This window comes from Carcharhinus amblyrhynchos, chromosome 21 (genome assembly GCF_965287045.1).
Source record: "Carcharhinus amblyrhynchos chromosome 21, sCarAmb.v2.hapA, whole genome shotgun sequence".
Classification (NCBI taxonomy): domain Eukaryota; kingdom Metazoa; phylum Chordata; class Chondrichthyes; order Carcharhiniformes; family Carcharhinidae; genus Carcharhinus; species Carcharhinus amblyrhynchos.
This window is the reverse complement of record NC_137344.1, coordinates 12,654,417-12,669,029: the sequence shown is the minus strand read 5'-3', so window position 1 is coordinate 12,669,029 and position 14,613 is coordinate 12,654,417. Positions and strand designations below refer to the sequence as shown.

The following is a 14,613-nucleotide window of genomic DNA, read 5'->3' as shown; positions in this document are numbered from 1 at the left end:
GGAGCTAACCTCCTCGGTCTCAGTCTCCTCATCTCTGTTCCCTCCCCCCAACATTTCTAGTTTAAAGTCCCCCCAGTAGCCCTAGCCAGTCTTCCCGCCAAGATATTGGTCCCCCTGGGATTCAAGTGCCACCCGTCTTTACTGTACAGGTCACACCTGCCCCTACAGAGGTCCCAATGATCCAGGAACCAGAATCCCTGCCCCCTGCTCCAGTCCCTCTGCCATGCATTCACCCTCCAGCTCATTCCATTCCTGCTCTCATTCTCCCACGGTGCAGGCAGCAATCCTGAGATTACTACCTTCGCATTCCTCTTTCTCAGCTGCCTACCCAGTTCCCTATAATCCCTTTTCATGACTGCCTCCCTCTTCCTGCCTATGTTAGCAGTACCTATACGAACCACAACCTGCGGTTCCTCACCCTCCCCTTTCAGGATGTCTGGGACGCGTCCAGAGACATCCCGGATCCCAGCTCCAGGGAGACAAACCACCATCCGCGACTCCCGTCTGCGTCCGCAAAAACGCCTGTCTGAACCCCTCACTATGGAGTCCCCTATTAGTACTGCCTTGCTGCTCTCTTTCTTAGTTTTTTGAAGTACTGGCTCAGCTCCAGAGAGCTGGCCGCCGCTTCCTCCTCCAGATGAGTTGTCCCCCCCAGTGGTTCTCAGGCAGGAGTACTTATTTTGAAGGGGGACATCCACCGGCGTGCTCTCCATCACCTGAGGTTTCCCCTTCCTAATAGTTAGAACATAAGAAATAGGAGCAGGAGTAGGCCATCCAGCCCTTCGAGCCTGCCCCGCCATTCAATAAGATCATGACTGATCTGTTGTGGCTCAGTTCCACTTTCCGGCCCTCTCCCCATAACCCTTAATCCCCTCTCTTATCAAGAACCCATCAACCCGCGTCTTAAAAATATTTAGCGAGGCAGCCTCCACCACTTCAACGGGCAGAGAATTCCAGAGATTCACCACCCTTTGAGTGAAGAAGTTCGTCCTCAACTCCGTTCTAAACCACCTCCCCTTTATCTTGAGGCTGTGCCCCCTAGTCCTACTGTCTTTTTTGAGCGGGAAGAGTCTCTCCACCTCTATCCTATCCATCCCATTCATCATCTTATACGTCTCAATGAGATCTCCCCTCATTCTTCTAAACTCTAACGAATACAAGCCTAGTTTATTCAGCCTCTCCTCATAGCTCAATCCCCTCAACTCCGGTATCAGCCTAGTAAACCTCCTCTGCACTCCCTCCAGGGCCAAAATATCCTTGCGCAGGTGCGGCGCCCAAAACTGCACACAGTACTCCAGCTGCGGCCTCACCAATGCCCTATACAGCTGCAGCAAGACCTCCCTACTTTTATATTCAATCCCCCTCGCTATGAAGGCCAGCATCCCATTCGCCTTCCTGACCACCTGCTGCACCTGCAAGCTGGGTTTTTGCGACTCATGCACAAGGACCCCGAGGTCCCTCTGCACCGTCGCCTGCTGCAGTTTTTCGCCACGTAAGTAATAGTCCTTCCTACCATTCTTCCTACCAAAGTGGACCACCTCACACTTGCCAACATTAAATTCCATTTGCCATTTCCTGGCCCATTCGCCCAGCCTATCTAGATCCTTCTGCAGACTCTCCACACCCTCCGCACAATTTGCCTTTCCCCCAATCTTGGTGTCATCAGCAAATTTCGACACCCTGCACTCGGTTCCCTCCTCCAGATCATCTATATAAATGGTAAATAGCTGAGGCCCCAGCACCGACCCCTGGGGCACCCCACTAGTCATAGTTACCCATGTGCCTTCTTCCCGTTGCCCTGGTGTGACAACTTGCCGATAGCTCCTGTCAATTATCTCCTCATTCTCTCTAATGAGACAAATGTCCTCAAGCTGCCTTTCCAGTTCCTTTACCAGGTCCCGTAGGGACTGCAGCTCCACACACCGAGCACAGGTATGGATGTCTGGGAGACCAGGAGCCTCCAAGACCTCCCACATATTGCATCGGCAACAACATACTGGCCTCACACTCATACTTGTCGTTTTTAGAAATACAGAGAAAAAAGTAATATAAAAAAAACTTATAAACTTACCTTGCCTCACCCTTTTTGCTTTGGCCCTCTGAACCAAAGCCCTTACAGCTCACGCAAAAACAAAAACAAACTTACCTGCTCTCACTCAGAGCCTCTCTCTCTCTTTTTTTGGTTAGAGGAGGGGGAAGGGGTGGGATACTCTACCTGTGTAGAGTATCGGGTTTCTTCATCTTTCCAATTTATGGGGGTCCAAAGGGGAAAAAAAACTACTTCCCTATGACCACTTCCTGTCTCCGATTTTAAATTTAAAAAAAGCTTTAAAAAAAAGAAACACAGTAACTTACTCACCAGTCTCTCCCTCTCTGATGTGCTCCCAAGGAAGAATAACGTTGCACTGCTGACTATAATGTCGTTTGTCACAGACTTCCTCTTCTGTGGCCTGCACAACCCAAACGTGCATATGGCATTTTCTGAAATTTGGCCGGCACTGTTGGATTCCGTGGGTCTCCCCTCATTCTCCGTCTTCCCAGGGAGAACAACCCCAGTTTACCCAATCTCTCCTCATAGCTAAGACCCAACATACCAGGCAACGTCCTAGTAAACCTTCTGTGCACTCTCTCCAAAGCCTCCACGTCCTTCTGGTAGTGCGGCGACCAGAACTGGACGCAGTATTCCAAATGTGGCCTAACCAACATTCTATACAGCTGTAACATCAGATGCCAATTTTTATACTCTGTACCCCATCCTATAAAGGCAAGCATGCCATATGCCTTCTTCACCACCTTCTCCACCTGTGCTGCTACCTTCAAGGATCTGTGGACTTGCACACCCAGATCCCTCTGTGCATCCTTTTGATGGTTCTGCCATTTATTGTATAGCTCCCCCCTACATTAGTCCTACCAAAATTCATCACTTCATATTTATCTGGATTAAATTCCATCTGCCATTTCTCTGCCCAATTTTCCAGCCTACCTATATCTTGCTGTATTCTCTGACAATGTTCATCGCTATCCGCAAGTCCAGCCATCTTTGTGTCATCTGCAGACTTACTGATCACACCGGTTACACTTTCTTCTAAATCATTTATATATATATCACAAATAGCAGAGGTCCCAGTACAGAGCCCTGCGGAACACCACTGGTCACAGACCTCCAGCCGGACAAAGACCCTTCCACTACTACCCTCTGTCTTCTGTGGCCAAGCCAGTTCTCTACCCACCTAGCCACCTCTCCTTTTATCCCATGAGATTTAACCTTCTGCACCAACCTGCCATGAGGGACTTTGTCAAACGCTTTACTAAAATCCATATAGATGACATCCATGGCTCTACCCTCGTCAACCGTTTTTGTCACCTCCTCAAAAAACTCCACCAAATTTGTGAAGCATGACCTCCCTCTTACAAAACCATGCTGTCTCTCACTAATGAGATTATTCCGTTCTAAATGCGCATACATCCTATCTCTAAGAATGCTGTCCCAACAATTTCCCTACCATGGACGTCAAGCTCACTGGCCTATAATTACCCGGGTTATCCTTGCTTCCCTTCTTAAATAACAGTACCACATTCGCTATCCTCCAATCCTCAGGGACCTCACCTGTGTCCAATGAAGAGACAAAGATCTCTGTCAAAGGCCCCGTAATTTCACCTCTTGTCTCCCTGAGCAGTCTGGGATCGATGCCATCAGGCCCTGGGGATTTGTCAGTTTTACTGTTCTCTAAAAAACCTGACACTTCCTCCCTTGTAATGGAGATTCTCTCTAACTGGTCAGCACCTCCCTCTGAGACACTTCCAATCAACACGTCCCTCTCTTTTCTGAACACTGATGCAAAGTATTCATTTAGGATCTCCCCTACTTCCTTGGGCTCTAAGCATAATTCCCCTCCTTTGTCCCTGAGAGGTCTGATTTTAGGTTTAGATAGGGTGGATGGTGATAGCCTGTTTCCTCGGATGGAGAAATCTAGCACGAGGGGGCATGGCTTTAAATTAAGGGGGGGTAGTTATAGGACGGATGTCAGGGGCAGGTTCTTTACCCAGAGGGTGGTGAGGGACTGGAATGCCCTGCCTGCTGCAGTTGTAAATGCGCCTAGTTTGGGGGCGTTTAAGAGATTGGTGGATAGGTTTATGGACGAAAAGGGATTGGTTTAGATTAGTGGGTCAATGTTTTTTTTAAAAATAAGACTGGTCGGCGCAACATTGTGGGCCGAAGGGCCTGTTCTGCGCTGTAATGTTCTATGTTCTATGTTCTATGTTCCTTGTTGCTTCTCTTTCGTCTCCTACTCCTGCCTCTACTCCCCTTATCACAAAGTCCTGGATCAACTTCAGCTGCTCCTTGCACTGACCAACCTCTGCCACTAGATGGAACCCAGTCACTGAAACCAGGCAATTAGTGAGCATATTGCTTTACATTGATATTCTTTTTTGTATATTTGAAATATGTCTTGTAAAGGCCACTTCGTTTATGAATGTAGACAATTAAGAAGGTTTAAACATTTTAACTTACAATGTTTTGAATTTATCTTATGAGAAAGGTCCTAAAGAGCCTAACTAATGTACCATACCTCATTTTCCAAGTTATATCAGCCAGGAATCCACAGTACTGCACATGTACAGTACAATATTTCAAGTAGTACTTTTTTTTGGGTAAGAAATGTCCAGAATAACCTAACTCTGGCTTTAACACTGATTCCTGTGGAACCTATGATTCTTGCTTTGAGGATAGGTTAAACAGACTGGGTGTGTTCTCACCAGCGTTTAGAAGAGTGAGGGGCGACTTGATTGAACTATATAAAATCCTGAATGGTCTTGACAAAGTAAACATGGAAAGGATGTTTCCTCTTGTGATTTGGGCAGCATGGTAGCACAGTAGTTAGCACTGCTGCTTCACAGCTCCAGGGTCCTGGGTTCAATTCCTGGCTCGGGTCACTGTTTGTGTGGAGTTTGCACTTTCTCCTCGTGTCTGCGTGGGTTTCCTCCCACAGCCCAAAGATGTGCGGGTTAGGTTGATTGGCAACGCTAAGAAATTGCCCCTTAGTGTCCAGGGATGTGTAGGTTAGAGGGATTAGTGGGTATAATATGTAGGGATATGGAGGTAGAGCCTGGGTGGAATTGTGTTCGGTGCAGACACGATAGGCCGAAGGGCCTCTTTCTGCACTGTAGGGTTCTACGTTCGTTAAGTCCAGCACGAGGTGAGTATTGCTGTGAAATTAAGTGTTGGCCTTTTAGTTCAGAGATGATTTTTTTTTTGAGGGCAGTGCAACTTTGGAACTCTGCTCAGAAGGCTGGGGTCATTGAATATTTTTAAGGTGGAAGTAGATAGATTCTTGCTATATGGGTAGATTAGAACGTAGAACTTGAAATGCAAACATATTAGCGATGATCTTAGAATGGCAGAGCAGGCTCGAGCAGCTGAGTGATATATTACTGCCCCTATTTTATATGTATGTTCGTATGATTCACTGATAGTCGTCGTTTTAAGGAACACAATTTCAAGTGAGCACTTACTGTAAATGAGGGACAAAAGAACAGTTGGAACTGGTGGTAGAGTTGGATGAAGAAATGGCGAGGCTGGTTGAGCATAAACATCGATCAATTGGGTCAAATCTGCTTCTGTGTTGTATTATTCTATATAATAGGGCCCAAAACAAATAAAAATATATGGTGACGATTACGAGAAAAATTAGGCTACCAACTTCTTCAACGCAGTTTAAAATCATTTAATTCTCCATAGATACAATCTGCTAGGTTGTCCAATTAGCCAAAACAATTTTAAATCAATACTTTAATCTTTAAAATGAAAAGGCAGACTTTAAACATGTAACATTATTATGAGCAAAATGAGTGAATTCTGAGACCAATTTCCAACTCATTTCCTTGATACCGAATTACTAAGTTTCTCCAAGTGTTTCGAGAAAAGTTGCTATCGAATTGTGCAAACATGGTATTTTGTGTGATGATGACTAAAGTAGTTTCTCGGTGGGGGAACGGGAAGGCTGAGTTTGCGGTCTTGTGAAAGGGCTGCAGCCTGTCAGTCCGGGAAAGGTTCCAGGGACTGATGATCATGTTAAAGTTGCAGCTGGTTTCAGATCAGTCTCAGGCCACGGCCTCAGAGCCCGACTCCTCCCGTACAAACCCCAGCCGGGAAAATACAGTCACCCTGACACAACTCACCTCCGCTCCCTCCTCCGCAAACCCACTTTTAGCCTCGTGAACCCAGCGGCGAATGGTTTCAGTACCGAGGCCGCCAGCCTGTGCGCCGCCATGACAGCCGAATGAAGCATCCTGGGAGAGGGCAGCAGGAGGTCAAGCTGCAGCTTCACACAGCAAACAGCACACACTGTATAATATATTATACACTGCAAACAGCACACTACAATATATTATACACAGCAAACAGCGCACAACGTACAATATTATACACACTGCAGACAGAACACATTGTACAATATATTATACACTGCAAACAGCACACTACCATATATTATTACACAGCAAACAGTGCACAATGTACAATGTATTATACACTGCAAACAGCACACTGTACAATATATTATCCACAGTAAACAGCACCTGTACAAAATATTACACACTGCAAACAGCACCCTGTACAATATACTATACACAGTAAACAGCACCCTGTACAATGTATTATACACAGTAAACAGCACCCTGTACAATGTATTATATGCTGCAAACAGCACACACTGTACAATGTATTATACATTGCAAACAGCACACGCTGTACAATGTATTATACATTGCAAACAGCACATGCTGTACAATATATTATACACTGCAAACAGCACACACTGTACAATATATTATAGACTGCAAACAGCTCAAACTGTACAATATATTACACACTGCAAACGGCACACTGTACAATATACAATATACAGCAAATGGCACACTGTACAATAGGTTATACAAGGCAAACAGCACACACTGTACAATATACTATACACTGCAAACGGCTCACACGGTACAATATATTATACACTGCAACAGCACACACTGTACATTGTATTATACATTGCAAACTGCACACAAAGTACAAAATCTCAAGCATTGCAAACTAACTACACACTACACAGAGCAGACTGTACGGTCTCACATACACTGCAAACTGCACAGAGCACACAGTACAATATCTCAAACACTGCAAACCAAATATATACTGCACAAAGCAGACTGTTCAATATCTCAAACACTGCAAACTGACTATACACTGCACAGAGGAGAACATTCAATATCTTAAACGCTGCAAACTACACAAAGCAGACTATATACTATACTGTACACTGCAAACTGCAAGGACTGTACAATATATTAGAAACTGCAAGGTCTGTACAATATATTATACACTGTATACTGCAAAACTGCAATGTCTCATACACTGCAAACAATACTATATATCATACGGTGCAAATTGCACAGAGCAAGCTGTACAATAGGCTAAACACTGCAAGCTGCACAGGATAGACTGCACAATATTTCAAACGTTGCAACCTGTATGATCTGCAAACTGCACAGGACAGACTGCACAATATTTCAAACATTGCAACCTGTATGACATACCATACAAGTAAACTGTACAACATATACACTACAAACTGACTATACATGGCAAACTGCACAGAACAAATGGCACAAACTGTATAATATATCATACACTGCAAACTGCACAACCGACAATACACTGCAATCTGTACAGCTCAGTATACACTGCAAATTGTGCTTTAGACTATACATTGCAAACTGTGCATTAGACTATACATTGCAAACTGCACAAATGACTATATACTGCAAACTGCACATTAGACTATACACTACAAACTGTAAAACTGACTACACGCTGCTAACTGTACATTAGATTATACACTGCAAACTGCACAAATGACTATACATTGCAAACTGCACAACATAAGAACATAAGAAATAGGAGCAGGAGTAGGCCATCCAGCCCTTCGAGCCTGCCCCGCCATTCAATAAGATCATGGCTGATCTGTCGCTGCTCAGTTCCACTTTCCCGCTTTCTCCCCATAACCCTTAATCCCCTCGCTTATCAAAAACCCATCAACCTGCGTCTTAAAAATATTTAGCGAGGCAGCCTCCACCACTTCAACGGGCAGAGAATTCCAGAGATTCACCACCCTTTGAGTGAAGAAGTTCCTCCTCAACTCCGTTCTAAACCGCCCCCCTTTTATCTTGAGGCTGTGCCCCCTAGTCCTACTGTCTTTTTTGAGCGGGAAGAGTCTCTCCGCCTCTATCCTATCCATCCCATTCATCATCTTATACGTCTCAATGAGATCTCCCCTCATTCTTCTAAACTCTAACGAGTACAAGCCCAGTTTATTCAGCCTCTCCTCATAGCTCAACCCCCTCAACTCCGGTATCAGCCTAGTAAACCTCCTCTGCACTCCCTCCAAGGCCAAAATATCTTTGCGCAGGTGCGGTGCCCAAAACTGCACACAGTACTCCAGCTGCAGCCTCACCAATGCCCTATACAGCCACAGCAAGACCTCCCTACTTTTATATTCAACTAACTATATACAACTAACTATATACATTGCATTCTACATAACTGACTATATACACTGCAATCTGCACAACTGAGTATACTATAATGTATTGTGAACTGTAAATTAGACTATACCCTGCAAACTGCACAACTGACTATACCCTGCAAACTGCACAACTGACTATATACACTGCAATCTGCACAACTGAGTATACTCTAATGTATTGTGAACTGCACAATGACTATACACTGCAAACTGCACAATGACTATACACTGCAAACTGCACAACTGACTATATACATTTCATTCTGCACAACTGACTTTATTCTCTAAAGTACTGTGAACTGTATATTAGACTACACACTGCAAACTGCACAACTGATTATACACTGCAAACTGCACACTTGCACAATATAACCTGCACTGTATACACTGCATACTATAACTGACTATATACAATGCACACCATAACTGACTACACTAACTGTACATTGCAAACTGCAGAACTGACTATATACTGCAAACTACACATTAGATTACACAGTGCAAACTGTACATTAGATTATATACTGCAAACTGCACAACTGACTATACATTTCCAGCTGTATATTAGACTCTACACTGCAAACTGCACAATTGACTAAACACTGCAAACTGTACATTAGACTATACATTGCAACCTGTACATTAGACTATACACTGCAAACTGTATGTTAGAATGTACACTGCAAAATGCACAACTGATTAGATGCTGCAAACTGTACAGCTGACTACACACTGCTAACTGTATGTTAGACTATACACTGCAAACTGCACAATGGATTATACATTGCAAAGTGTACATTCAACTATATGTTGCAAACTGCACAACTGGCTATACATTGCAAACTGCACAACTGGCTATACATTGCAAACTGCACATTCAACTATACATTGCAAACTGCACATTCAACTATACACTGCAAACTGTACACTAGACTATGCGCTACAAACTGCACAACTAACAATACACTACAAACTGCACAACTGACTATACGCTGCAAACTGCACAACTGACTATACGCTGCAAACTGCACAACTGACTATACGCTGCAAACTGCACAACTGACTATACGCTGCAAACTGCACAACTGACTATACGCTGCAAACTGCACAACTGTCTATATGCTGCAAAGTGTACATTAGATTCTACACTGCAAATTGTACAATTGAATATACACTGCAAACTGTAGGTTAGATTATACACTGCCAACTGTACGTTAGATTATACACTGCAAACTGTACAATAGATATATGCTGCAAACTGCACAACTGACAATGCATTGCAATCAACTATGCCAACTGGACTACCATAGAAGGTGCAAAACAGAAATCAGTTTCTGACTAGGTACCTCTAGTGCAATTTGACATGGGCAAAAATGCTAGCTTCAGCAGCAACACTCACATCCCATGAAAGAAAATATTGTAGATAAAATTATCAGCTGAGCATCCCAGATTGTTCCACAGATCTCCTGTTAGAAACTATAAATAAATGCAGGTGGTGAGTTGGCAACAGTTTTCATCCCCATCCTTTTGGTTGGGAGAGCGTAAAGAATCCTTTAGAGAAATTCAGGCAAATGTTGGTTATGGGCCTTTTTTGGATACGTATATAGTGCCTAGGGGCCAAGGCTCATCCTGAATTGGATCTCAAACATCATTGAAGCATTTTATGAAGGCTGTCAGTGTTCATGATGTCTCCAGAGGTAGCTGTACATTTCAAAGGGTTATTTTCAGGCCACCAGCTCACCAGAAGAGACCTTCAAATTAATCTGAAAGGAAAAGGGTGAAGGACAACAGGAGGGAAATAATCGTGGGCTGGAAAAGGTTTTCAAGAGCTCTGTGAGTTTGAATCATCCTTTCTGCTTAAGCTGGCTTCACATCCTGTTGAAAAATGTTGGGATCCTTTATGATGTAGGTGTATGCTAGACCATATCCATAATAGAAACTTCTGTCACCTCCTAGAGTCAAACATATTTCAAGCATTCTTGGAGCATAATCATGTAAAATTGGCACTTTCTGCTTCTATTTTCCATATAGACCATGTTCTACCTTATCCTATATAAAGATTTGGTTTCAATGGCATTGGGTATTAGGTAAGGTTGGCGGCAAGCAATATTATGAAAGTAAGTGGTCTTTATGATAGATAGGATATAAATTATAAATTTACCCAATTCTGGATAAAAATGACCATCCAGTTTACATGTAACCTGAAAAGCAGCAGTTGACAAGGGTCCAGTGTCCAATGACATGGACCAAAAATGTTCTATTTACTCTTCCCAGTGCTCGCTGGAAGAATTCAGGTATCTACTTGATGTAATGTCAGATAGATTGCATGTCAGCCCAGAGACTTTCATGGTGGCAGGGAGACCGGTGAAGAAACAGATCTGGTGTCATCAGCATACAAGAGATTATTCTGGCAAGACTGAGTTCGCCACCAGCGTGTAGGTGTGTATGGGAAGGGAGGGCGGGAGGGGGAATGGAATAGGCATGGAGGCATGGATCCATAGTTGGAATATTTCTAATTTTCACCATACATCATTTTGATCAAAATGATGTTCTGGAAGTCCCATTTGTAAGGACACTGTTGAATATGTAAGAAATTAATCAAAATGTGCAGACGAGTTAACTTTAAATCATGAATCCTTTTACTCTCACAGTCTCTTAAGCTGTAATCATATTACAGGTAGGAGTTCGACATGAGAACATTTCCTACTGTGTCTATATTCTGAATCAGGTATGTATCCATAAGATGTAAAAGCTAAAGTTGAGAGTAATTTGCCAGTTCTTTGAGGGATGACAACCAATGACTTGGGAAAACCACAGCAATCTTGAATTTTAAGTCAAGGTACTATCTTAATTCTAATGAAATCTCAACTTTCTTATAAATTAACAATAAAATTACTATGGACTTTCCATTTGTGGGATATTAGTGGTAGGTATAATAAAACATTTAAACCAGAGTTATATTATCCTTACACAGATGTTGATGCTTTAAAACTAATTTGATGTCACAATTAAAATAGCTTCCATTCTGAAGCTTTTTAAATACAGTCAATACTATAAGGTTTGTATTCTATACTATCTCTCCGCACTAAAGAACATGGTAATTTACTCATTCTATTTGTGCACAATAACATTCTAATGGAAACAAGACAAGGCTTGCTCAATCCCACTGCCCCAAGGCCAGATGTAACCTGCAAAGCCCTCTTATCATGGCCCAATGAGCCAGAATTCAAAAAGCCAATAAAATGGGAAAGTGGAGTGGAAGATCCCGCAAGGGACTGCCTATCAACAGCAAATGTGGGAAAGAAACAGTCTGATGGGGGATCAATGAACACTGGTGGTGAGTGCGCCCAGGAAAAAGATTTCTGTGGGTGGAGAGGCTGATTGCGGGGCCCTGGGGAGAAGAGACTCTGTCCAATGGTGTGTGTGCGCAAGAGAGAGAAAGTGCGTGTGTGTGAGAGAGGGAGATTGTGTGTTTGAGTGTGAAAGGCTGAGAGTATGTGAGACAGAGAGAGAATGTGTGAGCGAGTGTGTTTGTGTGTGAGGGACAGCATGAGGGAGAGAATGTGTTTTGTGTGAGAAGGAGAGTATGTGTGAGAGCGAGTGTTTGTGCGTGTGTGAGATCTTGAGAATGTAAGAGTATGTGTTTGAGAGAGAGAGAGAAACCATGAAGGAGAGTGTATGAGAGCGACTAGGAGAAAGTGTGTGTGAGAGGATAGTGTTTGTGTGTGTGAGGGAGAGAATGTGAGAGAGAACATGAAGGAAGGTGTGTGAGAGTGAGGAAAAGTGTGTGTGTGAGAATGTGAGTATAAAAGAGTGTGAGGGAATGTGCGTTTGAGGGAAAGAGAATGTGTGTGAGAACATGAAAGAATGTGCGTGAGAGAGAACATGAGGGAGAACGTGCGTGAGAAAGTGTGTGTGTGTTTGTGAGAGAATCTAAAAGAGTGAGAGAATGTTTGTGAGTTAGTTTGTGTGAGACTATGAACGAGTCAATCACCCTCTAATTACTGTCATTATTTTTTTTTAAATTATCAATGTATTGCTTTGACATTGCTTCATTTTTCTCAGCAAGTTGTTGCTTTTCCTCCGAATTCAATGTGTTTGTGAAATTCATATTTATTTTTGAAATTTGAAAATGGGCCACTTGAGTGAGAAATAGCAATATTTGCCCCGCCCCCAGCCGGGAGGTTGGACAAGCCTAAACTGAAGGATTTCAGTCCATTTGTGATTAACGGAGCAGTTTAGATATTGTGTGTCATTCCACTTTTGAGACAGACTTTTAAAGCACTGTTACAATGACGAAAAGGCAAAATCCTTGCGTAAATTGTTCTTAAGTAGATTTGCATTCTCCAAACCAGAGAACAGAAAACGCCAGTTAAGTAAACTACGCCGAAACTTTTCGATATTCAAAACTATGATTAAAAACACTCATTAATTGGCATGTGTATCTTGGTTCAAATGTGGCAACCTTAATATGTACTTCATCTATAGTAACGACCGTTTTAATCTCGTTAAAAACCCGCTTTGTCAGAATGTTGCCATGTTTAGTTTGGGTAAAAAAAAAGCGAAGACTAAATGCAGTAAAATATGTTCGTTGAGCAAACATAGAAACATCACTTCCCCAACAAAATAACCTGAAACTCTGACTTGAAGTCTTTCGACAAATGGAAAATATTTGAATATTTCTTCCGCACTTCTATTAGACCATGTGCTGTCCCGAGATTAGTGGATGAATCATGTCTTCAATTATTGCTTGGCGTTTGCTCTTCCCAGAAGCGAGGTTCACATTTCGAAAGCGGAGTTTGGAAACTCCTTTTGTTCCCAGTCACAGATGAAGGCAATTTTCGCTTCGCAACAGCTCTCCCTCCTGGTTTCCTTCTTGGAAGCCAAGTGTATACTTTCACAACATGCCCAAGTGCTGTGGATACGGGAAGAAAGCAGCCGAAAACTTTTTGGATCCTTCTCAAATGTTCAAGGTCTCCTTGAAAAGGATTGATTTCCGTGACTCCCTGAAATGTTTGTTATTGACAATAATAATAACAGAAAGTGTTAGATATACTTCAGCAGATTTGTGGAGAGGGGAACAGAATTAATAGGAATCCCTTTATTTCAATGGCATGCTTATTTTTCCCGATGAATTGGATGGAACTCTTGTGTAAGGGTTGCGGGGGGGGGGGGGGGAAATGATTTTAAATCCGCAATTACATTCATTAGGTACATTCTGTGGGTGGCACGGTAGCACAGTGGTTAGCACTGCTACTTCACAGCTCCAGGGGCCTGGGTTCGATTCCCGGCTCGGGTCACTGCCTGAGTGGAGTTTGCACATTCTCCTCGTGTCTGCGTGGGTTTCCTCTGGGTACTCCGGTTTCCTCCCACAGTCCAAAGATGTGCGGGCTAGGTTAATTGGCCATGCTAAGAAATTGCCCCTTAGTGTCTAGGGATGCATAGGTTAGAGGGATTAGTGGGTATAATATGTAGGGATATGGGGGTAGAGCCTGGGTGGGATTGTGTTCGGTGTAGACTCGATGGGCTGAAGGGCCTCTTTCTGCACTGTAGGGTTCTATGAACTGGTACGGGAATCTACAAAAGTAGAGTATTACTAATTATTTGGAGTTGGAATAAAGAAGGGTGATGCAGTACAGCGTTTCCCCGGGCGATGGCACCATCAGATCTTTATGACAAGTCTTCGGTAGTGGAAAGAGGGAGGGGGAGGACTGGTTCCTTCTTTTGGCAATTTACATGGAATTAGAGTCATCCCATCCCCTTTGGTGTAGAACGGTGAACTGAGTGAACCGAGAGGCATTCTTTTCAGGGCATTAATTCTGGTGTATTCCGAGCAGATAATAACGAGTTTCTCTTCTGTTTGCCTGTAGCATTGAAGTCAATGCCACTTTCTTTTATCTCAGAAGTTACAGAGACCTTGCTTAGGTTCCGGGAGTATTTGTGAAACACGATAGCAGGGCAAATCCGCCTCCTGAATGTCGCAGCCCCGGGTTAAGGAGAGGGATCATGGGCAAGAGTTTCAGACTCAGAAACAAAG

General features: G+C 43.3%; 1 protein-coding gene across 2 annotated transcripts in view; it reads right to left on the bottom strand.

Annotated features, from left to right (window-relative positions):
- pgs1 (phosphatidylglycerophosphate synthase 1) overlaps positions 1-6,302 on the bottom strand; it is an 83,439-nt gene extending 77,137 nt beyond the window's left edge. Inside the window, exons 1-2 of one of the 2 annotated variants that reach the window (XM_080209507.1) lie at positions 6,181-6,264; positions 5,515-5,634 (exon numbers count right to left, since the gene is read on the bottom strand). Coding sequence is in view for 1 of the 2 variants with exons in the window: in XM_080209509.1 (XP_080065635.1) it covers positions 6,181-6,290 (110 nt within the window). In the remaining variant the exon portion in view is untranslated. Of the gene's footprint in view, positions 1-5,514; positions 5,635-6,180 lie in introns of both variants that reach the window. The other variant, XM_080209509.1, reaches the window with a different exon arrangement.
- Positions 6,303-14,613: the final 8,311 nt, after the last annotated feature.